The sequence below is a fragment of the Belonocnema kinseyi genome, chromosome 6 (genome assembly GCF_010883055.1).
Source record: "Belonocnema kinseyi isolate 2016_QV_RU_SX_M_011 chromosome 6, B_treatae_v1, whole genome shotgun sequence".
In the NCBI taxonomy this organism is placed as follows: domain Eukaryota; kingdom Metazoa; phylum Arthropoda; class Insecta; order Hymenoptera; family Cynipidae; genus Belonocnema; species Belonocnema kinseyi.
Genome location: NC_046662.1, coordinates 144,599,923 through 144,623,142, shown reverse-complemented (window position 1 = coordinate 144,623,142; position 23,220 = coordinate 144,599,923). Strand labels below are relative to the sequence as shown.

The 23,220-nt window shown below is 35.1% G+C and overlaps 1 protein-coding gene across 2 annotated transcripts in view; it reads right to left on the bottom strand.

Annotated features, from left to right (window-relative positions):
* LOC117175156 overlaps window positions 1–23,220 on the bottom strand; it is a 99,242-nt gene that overhangs the window by 52,692 nt on the left and 23,330 nt on the right. Inside the window, exons 3-4 of one of the 2 annotated variants that reach the window (XM_033364750.1) lie at window positions 17,283–17,531; window positions 15,252–15,511 (exon numbers count right to left, since the gene is read on the bottom strand). In XM_033364750.1, the coding sequence (XP_033220641.1) occupies window positions 15,449–15,511; window positions 17,283–17,531 (312 nt within the window). In that variant the 3' untranslated portion in view covers window positions 15,252–15,448. Of the gene's footprint in view, window positions 1–15,251; window positions 15,512–17,282; window positions 17,532–23,220 lie in introns of those variants that run through there. The other variant, XM_033364749.1, reaches the window with a different exon arrangement.

The following is a 23,220-nucleotide window of genomic DNA, read 5'->3' as shown; positions in this document are numbered from 1 at the left end:
CGATAGCTTCGGTAATCTTCGGCCACTTTCGGATCTTTTCAAGTATTTCGGTGTTGGTAGCATAAAATATAATCACGAGAGATAACAAAATTACGATAATTCGTATGTGGACATTTATGTCTGCAATTTCTATACAATCAATTAAAATCTAAGAGTGCTTTTAATCTATATAAGTGCCGAAATTTTCAATATAAAATCAGTTGAACGCTAGCTGTCATCATGGGTGATTCATTGACGCTAACATTATCAGGAACTCCTTCAATTCTGAAAACGCACTATTTTCCTCCAAATGAGTTGTTTTCTTATAAAAATTAAGCACTTGCACTTGTTGAATTTCTAACCTTTTATTAAATATTAAATGTAGACATTGGCCAAAATAAATTTTATGTGGGTGATGAAATAATTGAAATACCTACAGGCAGTTATGAAATAAGTGACATAAAGCGCTATCTACAGAATGCTTTGGTAAACAAGGGTATTGAAATTCATATTAAACCAAACAATAATACTTTAAAAAGTGAAATTTACTGCAGTCACGGTATAAATTTCGAACCTAAAGATTCCATCGGTCATTTGCTAGGTTTTTCACTATGCAGACTAGACGCTAAGTAAGCTTATGAATCTGATCAACCGGTATCCATTATAAAAAGGAATTCTTTGAGAATTGAGTGTAGCATAACTATAGGTGCATACATCAATGCTCAGAAAGTACATACTATTCATGAACTTTTCCCTCTAGTGCCACCTGTTTATAAAATATTGGAAGTACCATCTCTTGTCATTTACTTACCAATCGTTGTGCAGACAATAGATCATATACAGCTCCATATAGTTAATCAAGACGGGTATTTAGTCAATTTTCTTGGTGAAGTTGTAACAATCAGATTGCAGAATCAAGTCTCTAATAATGGGTATCGTTTTCAACCAAAAGATTTGCTTTGGTTATAATAAACCAGCACAATGTCACAAACTAATCAGTCGACAAAGAGGAGTCAAAGGGTTAACACCTCATTGTCAATGCTAAACATGAACTCATTTTGACCAGATCACAGAGTAATGCAAATGTCACGTTCCAAACAGTTCCTCTTGAACAGTATAAAATTGAAATCAATAAAATAGAGTGGTTATTGCCTAGCATTAGACTTCTGATTCACGAAAATTTCAGTTGCTAAAATATGTTGAAAAAGATCCATCTACTCCAATAAGTTTTCGAACTTGGAAACTATATGAATATCCCCTAGTTCCTGTGACTTCCAACCATGTTTGGATTGTAAATACTTCAACACAATTGGAAAAACCAAGATTTGTTATACTTGGATTTCAGACAAACAGAAAAAATAATACTACTAGAAACTGTAGCAAGTTTGATCATTGCAATTTGACTAATGTCAAACTATTTTTAAATGATCAGTGCTATCCTTATAGTAATTTGAATCTTGATATTAATCAAAATCAGTATGCTCTTCTCTATGAAATGTATACAAACTTTCAAGCTAATTACTATGGTAAAGAACCACAACCTCTGCTATCGAGAAGAGAATTTATAGATCATGCACCTCTAGTAGTGATTGACTGCTGTAAACAGAATGAGTCACTGAAATACGGGCGAGTCGACGTTCTTTTGGAATTTCAAATAGGAACAATAGTTGAGTATAAACCAATAAGTGGAGTGGTGAAAAAGTTGGTATAAAATGCTGTAATAAATTAGAAATAATTTAGTTGCATTCAAGATGCAGTACTTTGTGGATGTGCAGGGCTTCAAGTTGCCGGAAAATAAATTTGTATTGAAAGAATTGGTTATATTAACACTCTTTGATGAAACAGGCAAAATACCATAAATACCGTATTTTTTAATTATTTTATTAATTATTTTTTATATAATTACCGTATTCTTTAGTATCTGTAAAACTCGAGGATACTTTAGAAGATGCATTAACAATTTATGTAAAAGGATTGGAAAAAAAGAATTGGTTAAAACAATTTGTAGAAATATCATGCGAAATTTTTGACCTGCTTGATCTGAAATGTCCTTCACTGCAGAAATTGCATGAGATGTATGAACTTGAAAATATTATGTCTACGAATCATATGCATAAAAATTCTTCCAATTGCGCAATTGAAAATATAATTTTATTGGAAGATTGGATGATTTCAGAAGAGTACTTATACGCTGATAATTATTTATATTTATAGAGATAAGAAATGTTTTTTTCATATATATTTAATCTCCGTATTTTTAAGCATATAATATACTGATTTTGTTTGGAAATTAAATAAAAAAGCAAATGGAAAGAAAATTGTGTATGTTTCTTCTCAGAGTTCCTTGTCCTTAATAATAAGTGCGAATAGTAGATGTGCGAAAGGATAGGTCAGTGAACATCGTTGGCATTGTGGCTTCAAGAAACGTCGTCCTCAGCATTGGGAGATTACGTCTGCTAGATCAGGTTGCATCAGATAGCAAAATCAGTTTAAGAAAAATGCTCTGCATTTAACTTTTTTCAATATTAATTGAAGCAAATAATTTTTGATTTGAAGAAATTCACTTAGAATTTTTTTTTTTTCAGGTTTGTATTCAATAAAAAACACCATTTTATACGCAACTATTTTTATTTTTATTTTGCAATAACTAGTGTTTTGTACAAACAATTGTACAGTTTTTTTTCGATTCCTTCTTATAATTTTAACATATATACACTTAACATTATATTTATATTACAAAAGATTATTTTCATTCCAAACACTGCATACTATAATTCTGATACATTAAGCTTTCTATACAGTATATAATTTGTCTCTCTCACTCCTACACTCATATATACAGTATATTCTACTTCTATCTTTCTCACTCCTACACTCGTTTATACAATTTTTTCTAGCTTAGGTTTATATACAGTATTTTCTATCTCTCTCATTCCTCCACTCATATTTTACCTCGTTTTTGTTTTTCTTCTCATATATACAATCTTAATAGCCTACAATGACAATTTTTTTTTACATATATACAAATAATCAATAATTATATACATTTTTACGTTGCATCGACTTCCATGGGGTCATAGGCTCTATATTTAAATCCCCGTGCAAGAGTATCTGTAGTCCCAGGGAGCACCATTCGTTTGTCATCATGCCAGCTGAGAGCAATCTTATCTTGGATGATGGTGTACACTTCGTGCTTTCGGCTTCGGAATAGGTGTTGAGTTTTAATCAGATCCTGACAAGAAATAAGAGTCTGCTTATAGTCATTGAATGTTATGGTTTTCAGTGTTGATCCATTTATATCTTTGGCTCTCTTTTTTTCATCTTTTTCATCCAAAACTTTATATGTATATAATTTTGATCTCAAACCCACAAATTCGGTTACTATTTTTCCGTTGCATTCATCTTTTATTAATCCCAAAACTTTTTTATTTTTTAGAGGAATTCCGTAAACATTGTCTGTTGAATAATCTGATCTGTCAAATTTATGGATGTCTCGTTTAATATATTCGTAAAAGTTGGGAACAGTAAAATGATAGATGAGACTGTCTGTAACTGTGTATATCAATTTTTCAGAATTTCCAAAATTTGGTAGAATATAGTTGTAATGATAATCATACGTGATGATTTTAGAGATATCAAGGACTGTGAAACCAATGTAGATAGGTTTATTGAAAAAAATCTTTGTTTTGTTCATTTCAACAGTAACCATATTTTCATCAAATATGGTACAGCTATGAAAGTTTGGTTTAGCAATTAGAGCTTTTGCTCCATATCTCCCCTCCCATTTTGTCACAAGCTTGACATCTTTGTGCTTTCTAACGTTTTCCATTGTCTTTTCGAAAACAGAATTTTTCATAAATTTATAGAAATTTTTCTCAAATTCATTAGTTGCTCTTTTTCTGTGTTCAGTGTTTAAATCAATATATTCTTTTAGCCACGCTTTTTGCTTGAATTTTAGCGCTCGATTAATTTTAGTTAGTTTCATGCCTGATTCCAAGTACATTTTTAGGTTTCGGTAATGTAGTACATAGTTTTTCTTTGGTAGCAAATTGGTTACTAATTTTGGAATCTGACATTTTGAACAAGGAGGCACAAAGTGTTCAGGACATAAGGGAACGTCCTTGTGCAAATTGTGAAGCTCTTCAGGATATTCTAGATCCACTTCAAGAATGTAACCTTTAGGTAAATCATCGGGCACATTGAAAAAGTTTGGATCATTTTCGAAATTTTCAAACCATTCAAAAACTTGATATGGTAAAAACTCACTCATAGCTTTACCATACTGATTGTTAATATCCAAATAAAAAATGTATGATTCCGGATCGCATGGATTAAAATCTTCCCTTATAAATCTATTGTTTGCTTTTGCAAAACGATTATAGCATTGTGAAACGCCACCTCTGATTGCTTTCTGAAGTAAGAGTAACATTTCTACATCAGTCAGTAAGTGTAGTTCGATTCCAGTGTACTTGAGCATTGCATCAAAAGAAGGTCCCGGTGTTGTGTAATAATGCAATGGATCTAATTTATATGTTATGGTACAAAACAAGTTTTTCGAAAATTTTCAAAAATATCAGCCAAAATTAAAACATCGGTTTTGAGGTACAAATCGGAATACTGCCCTAAATTTTGCAAATTAAACGTTTTCCACACTTTACAAGCGTGTTGATAACCCTTGTCAGAGATGTGGTAGTCGTATGGGAAGACACCTTTTCTTGTTAACAAATTGAATTCACTGTTATTTTTACAAAATTTTTTAGTTGTTGTCTTTTGCTGTCATTAAGATATGAGGCTCATTTTTCCAAGCTACTCGAAATGAATCGGAAAGAATCGATAAATCTAAGTTTAACTCTAGTATTTGGAACATCTTTTGTAAATTAGATATACTTTTCTTTATTTACAGGTAGTAAGGAGACATGTTCCTCAAAACTTTGTGCTAATTCTTTAATGAAAAAGTGTGAGTCGTAGCGAGATAAATTATGAAAATATACTGGAATGATATGAGAGTCTTTGTAATTAATTTTGCAGCTTCCATGTGCTGGACCAGGGTACTTACCTGTAAAGTGACAATGGTCGCGATGTTTAACACAACCTTTCTCAAAATCTTTTTCGCAAATGTGACACAATTTTGCATTTTGAAAATCTTGTTTTTGCTTCGAAGTTAATTTTTCCATTGGTATGGGATTTTTCAAAAGAGAATTTACTATTACTACTAAATCTTTTAATTCTTTTTAAACCATTCAATACAATCCTTTTGACGGTATACTTTAGGTTCTGAGGTCGAATCGTTAAAACTGCATTTTGTATAATACGTAACACGAGTAGGGATATGCGACCTTAGCTCGAATATCGTTGCATGACATAAGGAGCGATAAGCGTCGGGCAGTGTACTCTTGGTATTTACTAAACGTCCATGAAAGGTCTCGAATTAAATTCATTCCGTCTATAATCTCTTTCTAGTCTCAAAATTGTTTTCAGTGTCTTGTTACATATACCTCTTCCAGAATTTGATGGACCTAGCATATGAAAAAGAATGAATATGAAAGCGAACGATTTCGAGCAGTAAAAAGAAGTGATCTCTCTATAGAACGATAGAATAGGATAATGAAATGTGTGCAGCCTCAGACTGCTGATGCATGAATGCTTCTGCGAGTTTAAACGCGTGTGGCTGTTATCTGTGGTCCTCACTCGCTACTTGATACTAGAATAGAGCGACAAGCATCCCTGAGGATATGACCTCCCATAAGAAATGATTCTTTATTCCTTTCTTACCTTCAATTAACTTTATAGATATACTTTTTTAATTCTAATTATTTTTTCTCGAAGATTCTAGACTGCAGAAGCATGTTTTTCACAGGCAGAAACTTTTAGTTAAACCATCATCTATCAGGAATTTTCAAATCAAATTAATAAGCAAAATAGGATGCCATGCATAACCCTCATATCAAATTTCATCTGTCCACTGGCATCTTTTACGCATTAACCAGATAAAGGCAGGAATTTTTAGCTAAAATATCATCTATCAGGAAGCCATAAATCAAATAAATAGTCAAAACAGGATGCCATACGGACACGAACCCTTTTTCCAGAAAATTTAGCACGGAAACGAACCACTACAGGTCGAAGCTTCTCGATGCTGGTAAGGTAGGAATCTTGAGTTAGAACCCGCCTTATACATCTACTTGCGGGGAATCTTCTGACTTGAGTTTGACGAGGGTGAGCAGGCTCACTGTGGACATGCATGTACAGCTATCACTGAGGTTCGCTGCTATTTTTCTCTATTGTTCTCTACGTTTTTTATTATTACACAAAATATAAACATTTTATCTGAAAACCGGCTCTGCTTGATTTGAGATATGGTTATTTAGATGAGGTATGCAAAAAATTAGACAAAAATAACTAAACGTGGAGCCTCAAATATTGGGCGCGATTAGACATTCTGATAAAGAGCCTCAAGTGTCCAATCTCGTCCCGGTTTGGGCAACTTTGTCAAAGTTTTGTCCAAATGCGGGACACTTTGATATTCATAACTTATTGAATAAAATCGCTGAAAAAGTTTTTAATTTGATTCTTAAACGTATTAAAAATACGCAAAAACATTACTTTTTCTACTAGTGTAAAAAATTTCATTACCACAAGTCTATAGAAGTTATGCGTGAAGTTTCCAAGTACAAAAAAATTTCAAATTTTACAGAGGTTCGTTCACAGATTTTGAGGAGTAATTTTGATTATTTTTCACCAAATGCATAACTTGCCAAAAAAATAGTGGTTATAAATTCATAAGAACTTTATAAATGCTATAAAATTGGTACTTTCAAGATTTATGTTTGAATGTGAAAGATGCTCAACAATAAACGTTGGAAATGTTGAAATATGTGTCTATCCCAGATGGCTTATAGAAAATAAGGAAAGTAGACATTGATAAGTCGAGTGTATTAGATACACGATAAAGAAGAAAAAATTGGAGAGTGATAATGTAAAAGTTTAAAAGCAGATCAAAGTGGAGGGCGTTAAAGTCAGGAATGTTGAAAAAACCAGATCAAAGTGAATTGTTTAAATGCAATGGAATACATAGAGGGGTTAGGTGAGTAAAGATTAAAGAGAACAAGTGAAGAATATCCAAAATTTAACGATTCATATCAATTTTTAGTTAGTAAGAGAAGTGGATATAAGCGGGAATAGTTTGTAACGAGATCTAAGACACAAGTAAAAAATGTGAATTATTTGTCGAATGACTTTAAAGTGTAATAAGTTTGTAGATATATCACTATGTGACATCTAATCAGCGTGACGCTAAATAGTGCTACTGTATCTGTATGACTGCAGCGTTCACGAAGTACTACAATAAGGAGACCGTACACCATGTATTCTACCTGGTACCATATCCTGATCGCTACTTGTCGAATTTTTTGCATGGAGAGAACAAAATTTTTAATTAGATTATCGTCTGCTACCGAATTACGGTAATTGGAGCATGCTCTAAAACATTGCATTATGCGCTAATTGTTACAAGCGTCATATAATATGCAAACACAGGTACAAAAGGATCTTTATTGCAATAGGCATATAATGTACTATTATAGAACATGCTTCAATTCCCCAATATCCTGCACGTAATGCTCTCATCTAGGTAAGAATTTATCGTATGAATATTACGGTCGTGAGCTTTTTTCCGCGAACCTTGCCTCATAGCACCCCTCTACCAACGAGCTCATGAGGCCGACTGTTTGTAGAGTTACTTTGGCGTGCGTGCTGAGAGAAACTTGGTAAGAAAAAGACAAAAAGTTGTCATTTTTATCTTCTTGCCACTAGGATTTTTTTAGAACGTCGCAGACTACAAAATATCTCAAAATTAAATAAGTCCTACGAGAAATTTTTTTAATGTATTATGTGCTGGGTCCTTTCTCCTCATCGCGTACTATCGCTGGCGATGAAGTTCTTCAGGAAAAGATGGTTGCATAAGTAGTCTGGTGCATTACAGAAGATTTTTTTTTATAAACTTCCTTACCCTAGATTGAAGAAATTATAATCAATCAGGAAAGAGTTTCTGATTTCGATTTTATTCCGTCCAGGATGGAACCCTTAACGGCCACATCTCCAAATGCACTTACAGATATTTTTGGCAGAAGAAAAATTATAAGTGATGTTAAAACAATTCGAAATAAGAAAAAATATTTCCAAAGCCTCAGTGATGTTTTCTAAAAACATAGAAGAGGCATAGAAGAGGAGAATACGGCCATTTAGAAGGAAAGAAGGCATTATGATAGTCTGAAAAAGGCATTAATCAAGCGTTTTGAGGGTTTTTAGATGATGGTGATAAAGAAGGAAGTAAGGGATGTTGAACGAAAATTTAAGGATAAAGATCGGACAGCTGGAATGGTCGTACAGGCAGATAGAGATATTAGGTGGTCGAGTTGAAACTTGGATGAATTATAGTCTTAGTGGGCCTACATTAATTTACTAAACCATTGGTTTATTTATCAAACAGATGTCAATATAGAGGGGCCTAAATTTTTCACTTTTTCACGCGTTTCTTTCCTTCACATTAGTGTAACTTCTTTTACTATGATCCGATTGAACTTTTATCATAGTGTTTTGGAAAGCTTTTTTCATGTTCTTTAAGATAACCATAACGATATATTATAAAAATTATATATTTTTTGTTTGAAAATCAAAATTGAAATTGACTTTTAAAAAACCATATTAAAAAAATTGTCTTTCTATTTTAAAAAATAGCTTTTTTTATACTCCTTGGAATCATGTAGAATAAGTAGGCCGCAAATGTTTTCTTGGTAGTAGTAGTTTATTTCTCATGCACGCCTTCGTAGGTTTTTACATATATTTACATCGTATTGGAGTAGAATGAGACAAGGCTATAACAACGGCCAACTTATAAATATACCTTATATAATCTTAGATTTCACAATTATGTACCTTGTATAATCTTAGATTTTACAATTATATACAAACTATCGAGAGTTGCAGTTTAGCTCCTTTACTTTTGATATAAATTCTCTCGTATAGTGAAACAGTACCAAGCTCGGTCCTTCCTTAAGTATTTTACAGAGTTTCCAATCTAATTCTACTTCCGTGCAATTTACAAGCCATTTTTCTAATTCAATTGTCACCTCTCCATCGATAACTTTCCTTATTGCCTCGCATGTTAGGATGTGGGCTGAATTTTCTTCTTTTATCCCACAGAACCTACACGACACGTCTGTAAACCCTTTATTTCCAGCTTTTCCTACGTTTCCGCATCTCAACCTAGACCACTGTTCTTTATCTTTACCGTTAATGTAGTTTCTACCCCCATATTTTTCTATTTCAATTCCTGTTTTTATGTCTTTATAAGGTTTAAAATAATTTGTTTTATCTATTCTGGCCCAGTCTGATTGGATTTCCTGATATAACTTGATTTGAAGTCCTTCTTCCAGTTTCCCCTCTACAAGATCTGTTTCTGCTTTTTTCCCAGAGTAAGTTTAAGGTTGTGCCATCACCAACTTCTTCCATTGCTTCGATCAGTTTTCCCCCATATTGAAGGATTTCTATTATTTATTCCCCTTAATTCTTCTAGTATAAGCACTTTTCGAAGCTCCCTTCTTTCATATTCAGAATTTCAATTACGTATTTGCAGGCTCTCTTCATAGCTTCAAATTCAACGCTTCTTCGACTCGATTCCATTCGCCAAATGTAATTAGGCGCGTTCCTATCTAGGCCCATGATCATCTTAACGTATCTTCCCTGAACTTTTTCTAATTCTTCTCTTTTCTCCCAACCCCACAATTCAGCCCCATAGAGCATACCTAACTTGGCCACGGTGTCTAGCAGATATAACCTTCTTTTTAAGTCTTTTATGTTGGCTCTTTTCATGACATCCCAGGCTGCGCTAATTCCTCTCTGAGTTTTCCCTGCCAGTACTAAAGTATGTTTCGTGAAAGTAGATCCGGTATCTCATCTGTATCGTCGACTAAAATGTTAAATAACGTGGGACTAAGCGGTTACCCTTGACTAACACCCCTGTCTGTTCTAAAGCTTTCAGTGTTTCCTTCCCCTGGGATGACTTTGCTCAAAGTATCTTGGTTAATAGTTTTGATCATTCTGAGCATTCTGCCTGATACCCCAATTAGCTGCAACTTTTTAAATAATAGATTTATTTCCAACGTGTCGAAAGCTTTTTTGAAATCAATAAATGCTACGTTAAGTTTGCCGCCTTCCTGTTTGATTCTGTTATTAATTTAGTGAATTTAGTGTAAACACATGGTCTACTGTCGTCCGGCCTTTTTTAAAACCTGCTTGACTCTCTTTTAGAACTGCATTTCTTTCTAACCAATCTGATAACCTTTTGTCCATTATTCTGGCCATAATTTTATATTCCACGTCGAGAAGAGATATTTACCTATAATTAGCAGTATTGCAAACGTCTCCCCCTTTAAAAATTGAAAAAATTCTAGCTGTTTTCCAGCTCGAGCTTATGGCTCCCGTTCGCCACGTTTCCTGAATTATCTCGTGTAATTCGATAAACCATTTAGCTGATAGATTACGGAGGAATTCAATTATGATTTAAGCTTCACCTGACGCTTTACCTGTTTTTATTTTACTTATGCAGTTAATTAGCTCATCTATCTCTATTTCTTTGTTAAGTTCGCTATTTTCGTTTGGTTCTTCATTATACCCTTCGATTAATTCTCCTTCGTTATTAACTTGTTCCTGATTTTCTGGATTTTTACGATCCTCTATATTAATTAATCTCGTCCCCAATAAATTGTGAAAATGAGTTTTTCATTCCCCCTCACCTATTTTGTCAATTCTGTTTCGCTTTTTCTTTCTAAATACTCCTTTTGCACTCCAAAAATCACCCATGTGCCTGCTATCCACAACCTTTTTAAACCTATCGTCCCTAATCTCTTCCTTCTTTCGCGCATAAATTCCCTTTAATTTGTTTTCCTTATTACGTAGTAACTCCCTATCTATTTCATTCTTTGTTTTTAGGAATTTTTAAGGGTTCTCCAAACTACTTTATTTTGATTTCTACCCTCGTCTTCACGCACAAAATTTGGCGACGTCTTTACGACATCGTTACGACAACTTTACGACATTCTATGTTCATGTTGTTTCGCTGTCTTTACGATGTTGTAAAGACATCGTCAGATCATGCAACTTATTTACGACATCGTAAAGACTGCGAAGCGACATGGACATAGGATATCGTAAAGTTGTCGTAACGATGTCGTGAAGATGTCGCAACGATGTCGTAAAGACATCGCCAAATTTTGTGCCCACTGGGAGCCTTCTTAATGTTTTAAAGTAGTCTATCCCATCTTTCTTCTAATGTTGCATATTCTTCTCTTGTTTCCCATAACTGTTCCATGATTTCTCTTGATTGATTTTCTTCATTTGGATCCCATACTAATTTTTCCTCTATGAATCTGCTTGTATTGTTATTTCTCTTATATCCTACCATCGTTTCGGTATTTACTGCAATTCGGAAAGTTAGCGGTAGATGGTCTGATTCGATTTTTGGTTCTATTTTCAAGAATCTAACTGGATTTTCGCCTTCACCTTCTTTGACAATTGCGTAGTCAAGAACCGAGCTTCCGCCTTTTCCGCCTCCTACATAGGTTAGTTTCCCTTCCCAATCGACATCAATACTTCCATTTAAAATAATAAGACGGTACTCTTCGCATAACCTTAGTAACTTTTTACCTTCCGAATTTAACATTACATCTTCTGAGTTTCGGGTATTAGTATAATTACGTTCTAAATCGCAAATTTCTCTTTCAGACCCTCCACTCCCACAGCCAGTTATCGCATTCCGATCCCTTAAAATCACTACACCCTCTCCGTTTCCTGTTGCACTCTCAACCAATGCAGATATTTTGCTTATGATATTCGACATTCCTTCATTATTATATGCAGTAATAATTTTACATTTCTTATCATCGAATTCAAAATTCTTACCCTCTATAATTAATCCATATTGCCATTTTTTGAATACAATGTTTTATCCGAAATTTTTCCTGATACCTACTAAGTGACCTCTCCTGCTCTTCCTTTTTTGTGAACTCTAGTAGCGGCCTTGGCTTTCAATATATAATCCTTATCTAGCGAGTTAATAAAATTATCTTGGTAAATTTCTTCAAACCAGGTCTCTTGCAATACAATAATATCAAAATTTTTAAGATACACCCGGACTATCCCTACCTCCTTATATCCCGATACATTCCACGTGACTCCCTTAAATTCCTTGAATGTTATCTCATCGAAAAAGTTTTTTGTTGTTGGACGTCATTCCTCTTCGCTCTAATAGAAGCACTCATCTTCTATCATCCACTTCATGTATCGCGCCCTGGCTCTCTTCCCCTTCTGTCTAGCATTGTGCAAGAGATGCTCAATCCATCGCTGAATTACCTTTGAGCATACTTTTCCTAGACATGATCCACATTTTTTTTAAAGCGAATTTAAAGTTAAAAGCAGACCTTGACTTATAGCTCGCCAATGCCCGATGCTGAGAGCCACTCCTGTCAACACGTAAATAACATTGAAAACCTCATCGATGATACTGGGCCCAACTGTTCTAAAACCATGGACTAGGATATTGTTTTTCCTGAGTTTCCTTTCAAGTTTTTCGCACTTGTATTCCTCTTCCGACATCTTCGCGGGCACTAGAGGTACACTGTTATGATTGAAGGTTTTTCCGGAGTCTTCTTCCTGTAGTATTTCGGTAGATTTTTGAAGGTAGTCTTCTATAGCGAGTGATGCACATTGTCTTCATTTTGTTTTACTGTCATATTTAATTTTAAGTTCATCCAGTTTACGTTCGATATCTCGAATTTTTGTTCTAACTTAGGCACCTTCTTCTAAAAAAGATATTTCCCTCTCTCTTGCTCTGGCTAATGCAGTCGATGCCGCTTCTTCTCTAATCGATATGTCTGCTTCCTCTTCCCGTTCTCTGTCCATATTTTCTAGCTTCTCTGATAATATGTGTTTAAACTATGGTTTGGACTTTTCCTCCCATCACGCGTTTATAATTTTTGTATATCGTAATTTCCATTTCAGATTCCGTTATTGTGTGGTTAGTATAATATTCTATTACTTCTCTTTGTCCCTCTGTTTCTGTCACTGATCCTTTAGATCGGCTATATATTTTGAAATGTTTGATTTTTGTTACTCCTGACAAAAAATTTTCGAAGCTCCTAGCATTTACGTTTTCTTTTTCCTTTAACTTATTTACATTACTCGGTCTTCCTACCCTTCTCCCTGTCGGCTTGGATTTCTCTACGGGTGAAGGCGCCCCTGGTGTCGAATCGCGAGAGCGCGTATCGCGATCGATTTGTTTGTTGGGATCCTTCCTGCCCAGTGGCGCACCCTCGCGGTTTCCTTTCTTAATTAGAGACTACATAACCTCAAAAACTTTGTCACTTTCAAAGTACAATTAAACGCATAATTACTCGTTTAAACACTAGATAACACTCGTACCTACAACAAAACACTTAAACTTTCCTTTCAAATCTAAAACTTGGTCTCCGCAAACTGTTGATAAACCAAAAAAAAATTACCCAGTTTGCCCTGATTTACACTTCGCGTCCACCCGTCTTCTGCGTTCAACCGGAAGTCCAAAATGTTTTCTTGGTCAAATTTAGATTTTTACACTCATTCTGAATAAAATAAAAGGTGTGAGATGAAATATATAACATAATTTATATATTTCTGCATAGATAATCATCTTAAAAAGTTAAATATAATTTTAGGGCACATTAGATCTGACAGTATTCTAGCTTGAGCGCTGCGGAAGTTTAACGTGGCACCCTGTAGCGTAAAAATCTAAATTTGACCAAGAAAACATTTGCGGGCCACTTTTTATTGTACATGATTTCAAAGAGTATAAAAAAGGTATTTTTTGAAAGAGAAAAAAATATTCTAATGTTTTTTTTTTTCAAAAAATAAAATTCAATTCCGATTTAAGCAAAAATATATAAAAAATAAAAATATATATATCGTTATGATAGCCTTAAAGTAAATGAAAAGAGCTTTTCAAGATACGTTAATAAAAGTCCAATCGTATTATCCTGAAACAAGTTACACTAACGGGCAGGTGAAGAAACGCGTGAAAAAGTGAGAACTTCAGGCCCCTGTATATTGAACCGATCCAAAAAAATTAATTTTAGGTCGAAATACTTGACGTATTCTGTCTATCATAAATTAGTTTATGAACTAATTAAACAATTTTATAACCCTAGGGTTATTGGAAGCGTATTTTAATTTTGAGGGATTTCTGAGAGATGGCATTACTTGTACTATATCGCATCGAGGAATATCGTTACTATATGCATGTTGAAGCCCCATCATGCGGCCTTAGTTTTTATTCGGTGTAATTTTACCGAAGTGTATACAGTATAGTGTTTTTAGCATTAAAGATGTTGTCTTACGTAACAACAAAGTAGCATTTTCGGGAAGTTCTACTTTTCTCGTTGAATTCGAAGAAAAGTGCTGCTGAAAGTCATCGATTGCTTTTAGAAACGGTGAAGACCCATGTCAAATGCAAGATAAGATGGCAGAGTCATTGAGAGTTGATCATTCAACCATTTATAGACGCTCACATGCACTTGGAGTGGTCCAAAAGCAAGTAAATTGGGTGTAGTATGAACTGAAGCCAAGAAACGTGGAAAGGAGATTTTTCACTTATGAACAGTTACTCCAAAGACAAAATCAGAAAGAGTTCCTGCATCATATTGACACTGGCGATGAGAAGTGGATTCACTATGATAACCCCAACCGTAGGAAATCGCGGATTAACCCCAGAAAACCATCAACACCAAAACTGAATGTCCTTGGATCGAAGCTCATGCGTTGTAGTTAGTGGGATCAATAGCTTGTAGTGTACTATGAGCTGCTCCAACCTAAAGAAACCGTCACGGGTGACCTTCATCGAAAAAAATTAATGCGATTGATCCGAGCGTTAAAGTAAAAATGGAAGAAATACGTGCAGGGAAACGATAAGGTTACTCTTCTGAATGACATGGCTCAGCCCCACGCTGCAAAATGTTTTAAAACATTCTTTGAATAATTGACTGGTAACCACTTTTTTAAAAAATAAACCTGCCTTCTTACAAAAAAAGCCCTCAAAATTAATGCACGCACCAATGTTCTCAACTCATACACAATATCTCCGATTTGTATTTAATCGAGTTTCAAAACCGAAAATCTCTTAAAAATACTTTATTTTTATTTTTCAATAAAATATCAAGCAACTAAAACATTGAACAATATTTTACTAGTGGACAATAATAAGATAGTAAGAACTATTTTTTTATTCTAGAGTATTATCAACATTGCACGCCAACAAACAGTTGTGATTTGTATGTTACGGTGATTTTAAGCTTGCTTGCATACTAGGATGACATCTGTGCAGCAAGGTTATGATGCATTAGTATGTTAGAAAATATGTGTTTGCTTGTACTCCATAATCCTGTTACTTATCAAGGTAGTCTTTCTTAGCAGAATCATCACTACTGTCGTCATTCCTTAATCGCTTCTGAAAGAAGAAAAAAACCAACACCAGCAGTTATATTTTCAGAACAGTTATATCTGAAGGGTGGTGCAGAAAAACAAATTACCATACATTTAGTTGAAAATGAGATTATTAGGTCTATAGGGCTTAAAGTAAAGGTTTAACATTGCAACAATGTAAAAAATAATCCGGACTTTAATTTAAACTCTATTAAAAGTCCTTAGAGTTTCAGGTCTGTGCCCTGCGTGGTTTCAAGAAATTGGTATAAACTTACAGAATTCGATTTTTAATTATAGTTTATAATAGCAAAAACAAGCATCCCAGCCATAAAATAAGAGCTATCTCGTTCACTTACTTAAAACTGATTGAGTTTTTTTAACCAGAAACTTTTAACCTTTATTAAACAATTCATAATCTTGGAATTGAAATTCTTACTTTTTAGTTCAATTAAAAATTAGATTTTATAAATCTTTTTTTATCTCTCCTAAAAATCTGCCAAATATGTTTTGATTTACTTGACTGTGCCACCCTTCACTTTTTATAGGTAGGAAATAATGCGAATTTGTTCCTAATTAAGAACATGTTTATTATGTAAATATCTAAATTGGTTTATAAAAAAAACACAGGCATACGAAAAAAAAGGTCTTGTCCACCAGATGAGATAAACATTTCTATACATTTTTGGGGTCGCTGAATCCGAATCCTGGGTTGGTTAAAGTCGTTTCGGCCGCATTTCTTTCCTAACCTCAAAAAAATTATGCAAGTTAGAACATTCATGGAAACACCCGGAAGCAAAGCGGTTATATGTCTTCAGGGACACTGAGTTTAAATTTAAAGGCCATTTGACTCGGAGAGGTGGTATTCTATTCATAACCTAAAAAAAATTACAACACTGAAAACTGTTCTCAACTTCAATTGTTTGTATTCAGCGTCCGGTACACAGAACTTGTTAACCATTCATTGAGCATAGCTATCAGTCTGTAGTTTTAAATTCTGCTGCCTTGACAGATACTGTGGCAATGATAACTGCCCCGAAAGGGGATCTGTAGAATGATTCGTTCTCAGATTTGTTAAGGTAACAAAGCCAGCGAAGGCGCGCTAACTTGCAGGTGGGCGTAAGGGTGTGTCAGGGACAGTTTTCGGCATTTAAATTCATTTTTGTTAATGTTATGAATAGAGTGCGACCTCGCCGAGTCAAGTGACCTTATGATTTTGACTCAGCAATCCTGAAAACATATAACCACTTTGCTTTCTATGTGTTTCCATGAATGTTCCAATTTTCATAATTTTTTTTTAATTAGGAATGAAATGCGACCTTATTGAGTCTGCTGGACAAGACCTTTTCTTCATGTGCCTATGAAATTAAAGGTGTTTAGATTATTGAAAACATTCTGTATTTCGGATTGTGACTAGTAACTAAAATACGAAATACAAATTATGCAATCTCAATATGGTTGTCAAGTGGCCCACCTGTAACGAAAAAATCATATTCCCAGCTTATGATATTCAATACACATAAGTTTAAATATATGTAGTTTACAACATCATTTAGCTACTAGTCGTAGCATCTTTTTACGAGTGACATAATTAAAATATTTGATGTTTATTATTATAAAATGATATCCAATATTTACAAAATCCATTATGATATTGTAAAGTCACCCGTCTATTTTAAACTTCAAATGGTTGCTTACATGACTTCCTTTGTGCAAAAGTTGCTATAGTTTTTTATTTTATACTGTTAAGCCCTAAAATAACTCTATCATATCTGCGTATAATGTATTTAAAGTCTTACCATGATTCTATACTTTTCTTGGCAAGCATATTCAGTCTCATCAACATCATTGTAACAATCGCTCTTATAATCTTCAGGAATTGGGCCACCTCTAAATTGACAGAGCTTCGATAACGGCTTGGCTGTAACTATCATTTTTTCAAATCCAATTTGTTTGTGTTCAGGACAATAGAACACATCAGGTGTATTTTTATCGTAAACTATACTTTTTCGAAGCAAGTCCCCAGCAGAGACCGACGATATCAGAGTCTGTAAATGGATAAAAAATTCAGTCCGATTAGAGGACTTAAACCGCCCTCGAGGATGGGTTTCGCAGGCTGCTAAAATACTTTACTTTTATTATTTTATCACTACTTATAACGAAAAAACCAGTACTGTAACATACCAACTATCATTTTTTGTGCTTGTATATGAGAAGAACTTGAATTTCCGCTGATAACCGAAAAAATCGGACTAAATAAATGTTTGCAGTATTGTGCTCTAAAAAGGCAAACCTCATTTTCAAATTTTTTAACCACCGATATTATGTGAAGAAATTATTATGCTCTTTTGACAAAGTCTCTTCTTATAAATATCTGCTTCAGAGAGGCTCTTTCATTGATGTTACGGCCTGAATTCGACTTTGAGGCAGCCCAGATATATATATATAGGTCTCTCTAGCACCCTGAAGTTTTCTTTTACCAGAAGCATAGATCTTTAAGTCATCCATATAATATACATGAGTGACCTTTTGCTAGCGCTGATTAGTGTCGCCGCAGAGGTATTCAGAAAAATTTCATAGTGCAAGAAATAGAGGCAAAAATGTGATGCAAAAAAGCAGAGGACGCATGATTTAGCGCTGAAATATGCCCCTATGTAAGGTGCCATTATTCGTTGTCACACGCTATTTTTAAGATAATATAGTAAATCTAGTTTTCCGAAGAGTATTAATATCCCTATGCATCTCACTATGTGTGGATGAACGTTCAAGTTTTGCAACAGGCAGATGATATAGCTATGAGAGGTTGAATCGAAAGCTTTCTGGTAGTCAATCCAGACGATTCACATGACGCGGTGTTATTCGTACACCTCTCGCCACATAGGCGCAATCCTTCGAACAATCCTGTGGCTTAGGATTGCTGTAAAGATCTTATACACTGTGTTTATACAAGTTACTGGCCTGTAATTCTCTGGTTTCGACAAATTGCCTTTTTTCGGTAGAGATGCAGTGCGTCCTAATACGAGCCACTGCGAAATGCGTGTTTCCCACTTCAAATTTTATGTAAGTATGCGGGCCAGATTTTGGTGTCTAAAAGCAAGCTTCTTCCACTTCTCCCCAAAAAGTTTAAACCTCGTTAGACTTGTGTGGGTTCTTGACACAAAATGGGGGAACGCTGAAGAGGCGCGATGAATCAGAGTGAAAGTGTTGATTCTCCCTGATCCATTTCTCCCTCTTTTGTATTCTCCTTCTTGCGCCAGGTAACATCTGTATTTTGTCAAAAATATTCTGCATGATTTTTCGCAACTTTTACTTGTGCAGTGTGTGATTGAAAATCGTCAATTCTTCGTTGAACTTTCGAACCCTATACGTAAATAGTTTTCCAGATGTTATATAGTAAATTACACACTGAACACGGGACGCATCTTGCCTTGCCTATCCAATCGTCTTGTTCAATTGATGCTAGCGTATTTTGGTTATTTTGATCCATTTTCGAGTTTGGGCATCGATTTACATCAGCCAAGGCTCTTGCAGCACCATAAACGGAACAATTTAAGGTATAGAGGTCGCATCCCTCCGAGATATTCTCACGAAAGAAGGCATCACTTTCAGCTACATCTTGGGTCTTACAAGGAACCTTTATATTAATGTTCCTCCTTGCCCTGAAATCACTGTAATCTTTCAGCAGGTGCCTGATTTTCGAAGTTTGCCTCAATATCGCTTCTTCATGTTCCTCTGCCTCTGGTTTAGGTATCGGTTAAGCAAGTACTTCATGCGCATAGCCAGTTTTCAAGAGGTAAGAACGCTGATTTCGAAATGACTGATGCGAATTGTGCTGAAGTTGATTCGTCCACTCAATGTAGGCTTTTCGCCGGTTCATCCTCACGTTTCCATCCAAATTATTTTTATCACACCGAACTTCTAGGTCGATTAGCACTCTTTTCCAGCCAATTCTCTGGTGTTCTGCGCGTTCGATTATTTTGAACCACATTTTCAACTTTTTGGTAGTTTTATGATGTCATTGTGGTTCCCACGAGCAGCTGGGGATAGGGTCCCTGCACAATTTTCTGTGACTGCTTATTATTTATTGTGAGCATATTCAACGGCAACCCTTGGTAAAGGGACCCTTTATCCGCAACCCGATGACGCGTTCGTTGGGCTTGCCATAGGCCCTTTGTTTCGAAACCGATATGTAGAGAGAGCTTTGACCGGTGCGAAACGTTTTACCAAACTAACGGTTGATCATAAGACCAAAAGACGAATGCATCAACTCACCATAAAGATAGGCTGGGTAAAGGAGGCATTCCGCATTCATAGTGTGATTAAATATATCACATCTGACAGGACCTTTATCGCTAAGGTTCGAAAGGTAGCGCGCGAACTCCGGACCCGTTATCACACGCTTAGCAAATCAAAGCTGCTGACCATCATTACCGAGGAGGTGAAAAAAGTGTTAAGAAGGATAAAGAACTATTCCGCTCCGGGGCCAGATGGTATTAAGACTTTCTGGTTGAAGAAGTTTGTTCCGACCCATCAGCATTCGGGTCGTATTTAAAGTCAGAAGAGCCTGGATTAATTACCGGAAACCTTTTGATTCGACCACCTACAGACTTATCATCTGTCTTTTGCAAATTTTGAAGGTTCATCCGCAAATCGTGAGGTGCATAGAGAGACTGATGCCGCTTTGGAAAACCAGATTTACTATTTCATCTGGAAAAATTCGTGCGATAACAAGCTCACCTTTCCGAGAGGTGCCTTTCAGGGTGACACCATGAGCCCACTCCTCTTTTGCCTTACATTATTGCCACTATCTCTAGCACTTCGCCATTCCGACGGTTACTTTTGCGGCAAACCTGCAGATCGAAAGTACAAGAACACTCATGTATTCTACATGAACGATCTTCAAATCTATAATGAAAACAAAGAGCAACTACATCTAGCTCTAGGGATTGTCGAACGATATACTAAGGAAATAGGAATGGAATTTGGGTAAGACAAATGCGCCAAAGTTTATTTGAATCGAGGAAAACTTAATGGCATCCCTAAAGACCCTGAGCTGTTTGAGAGAACCGGTATACGACACCTCTGAGCTGGAGAGACTTATACATACCTGGGCGTACCCTATTCATTTGAAGTGGTTCCATAAACGAAGAACGAGCTCAGATCCTTTGATATCGGGACACTAAAGGTTATGCACATGAACAAAAGCATGCATCTTAAGGCTTCTGTCTTGCGACTCCACAACTCACGCCGTCAATGTGAGCGACATGCATCAAGTCTTATCTATTTCAAGCACTCACTTCTGAAAGCCGGTATTAAGAAAGCACAAGAGAAAAACTTTCGTGAAAAGCTCCTTGATAAGAGGATGCACGGCATCTTCCACATAAATGTGGAGGTTCAGTCAATGTCGTGATAGCTGCAGGGCGTGTCATGAACACCCTGAGCATTTAGCTCACATACTATCTAGTTGTTTTAGTCATGCGGGAACGACCTACATCCAAAGGTACAATGCGGCACAAAGTGAGCTTTATTACCATCTTTGACACTCTTGCGGCATTAACCTATATATCCAGTAGACTGTGACTCTCTGGAGCTGCTTCCACTTCGATGATACACAAAAATTAAAAATGATCCTTTTTCCAAGCAAGGAAATTAGTGAATATTCTTTTCTCTCTTTTAAAACCATGGGATTTCAAGCAAATTAATATTAAATCTATTTTGTAAATTCTTCTTTGTTCTGTAATTCTTTCTTTTCAAACACTGCTTAAGACTACCTGGGGATGGTCAACCACCCACTTATACACACGTAGTTGGATACTTGCGAAAGAGGCTGCAATTTTACGTGGTGGTCCTCGCATGATCAGCTCATAATCAACGGAAAAAGGAAGAGGAATTCTCTGACAAACATGACCGAATATGAATCTTTTTTATTTATGAATGCGAGGGAATGAGGAGCACGAAGCTGCTGCAGGACCTACAGCTTGGCAGGTATCAGTGAAGCACCTAGAGACGTCAACGGTTAGCGTACGTATTAAGCGTCTGTATTAAATGCGACAGAATTCTCGTGAGTTCAGAAGAATTCTCTTAAAAATATTGAATTCTCTCTTGCATTTAGCGAAATTCTCTTAATTTCGATATATATGTTAGGCTCAAACACCGAATATGGCCAAGGACAAAAAAAAACAGCCCAAGACTGAAATTAACTACCAAAATGCGTTTTGGTCGTTTTCAAAACTACAAGAACGTGTTTTGGTATTCTTGAAAATTTCAGAACGCGTTCTACACTTTTTCAACGACCAAAACCCTTTCTTATTGATAGTTTTCAAAGCATAGGCTCAAAACTGTCCTTGAAAGTGATCGGACTATTTCCTCCGAACATTAGAGGGTAATAAAGTTACTTTCGTTAAATAGAAATTTCAATTTCAGATAAAATTTCTCTATTTGGTTAATTATTATAAGCAAATTAATGAATGCAACTTATATCTCCTGCATTTTCGGAATGTAAATGCATTCCTTACACAGATTTTCTTATTAAAATGTCGTAGGATAATATTTACTTTAAAAAGAATACCAACAAATAATAATAATTAATAGTTTAAACAATTTTTATGAACAAATTCATTTATTTGACATTTTCATTCACGTTAAGAATAGAAATGAAGAGCATTATGATGAAATAAGTGAATGCAGTCTTAAATTATTGGGTCAAACTCATAATTTTATTTGTTTTTGCACGAATTATTTAAATGGTATTTTTAATTGCACTTAATGGAGTTGTAGCGACATTTACAGTTTTTATCAAAACAATGCCTTCTACACTTGCAAAATATAAAACCTTGTTTTTAACCAGAGCTTGCAGCAGATTTAAATAGCTCGTTCTGTATTTTGCAACAGTAAGATTTTTAAGCCGATTTTTGTTCCAAAGAAGTATTTTTTTCACTGTGCGTCGTATATAGTTCGATCAGTTTAAAAAACAATTTTGAGTTAACCCTTTGGAAAACCTTTATAATTCTCTTTTTATGTTCAAGAGATTAACTTTAAAAATCACATTTTTTATGTTCATAGGAAAGCGTTTAAAACTGAAACACAAATTAGTAATAAGTTTTGTTCATCTATATTTTCCCTTAATCTTTTGTATCTTACCTTGCGAGCATCTGTCATTATAATACTTTACATTTTTCCGCTAATCTGTTTAATTATAGAGTTTTAATACCAAAATTTTCTACCATAGTTTTTACTGTGAATACTTAACACGATGTTGAAACTATCAGACATTATTTACGATGTTACCCAGTAGGCAAAAAATTTTGCGACGTCTTTACGACATCGTTAGGACATCTTTACGACAAATTTACGACATTTTATGTCCGTGTCGTTACAGTGTCTTTACGATATCATAAAGAGATCGTCAGATCATACGACTTTTTTACGATATCATAAAAACGACTTAACGACATGGACATAGGATGTCGTAAGGTTGTCGTAAAGATGTCGTAACGATGTCGTAAAGACGTCGCCGAATTTTGTGCCCACTGGGTATAACTCCAGAAAGATTGAACATTATCAAATGTTTCGCGAATGCTCAGGGAGAAAAAATTATATATATATATTTCATTGCCACAATAGAAAATAGGAATGAATTACCAGGTGTATACATATGAAACCGGTATTTTTTCAAGAAAAAAACACATTTATTTCAAGAGAATGATAACAAATATTTTATTCATAGTATGCGCCCTC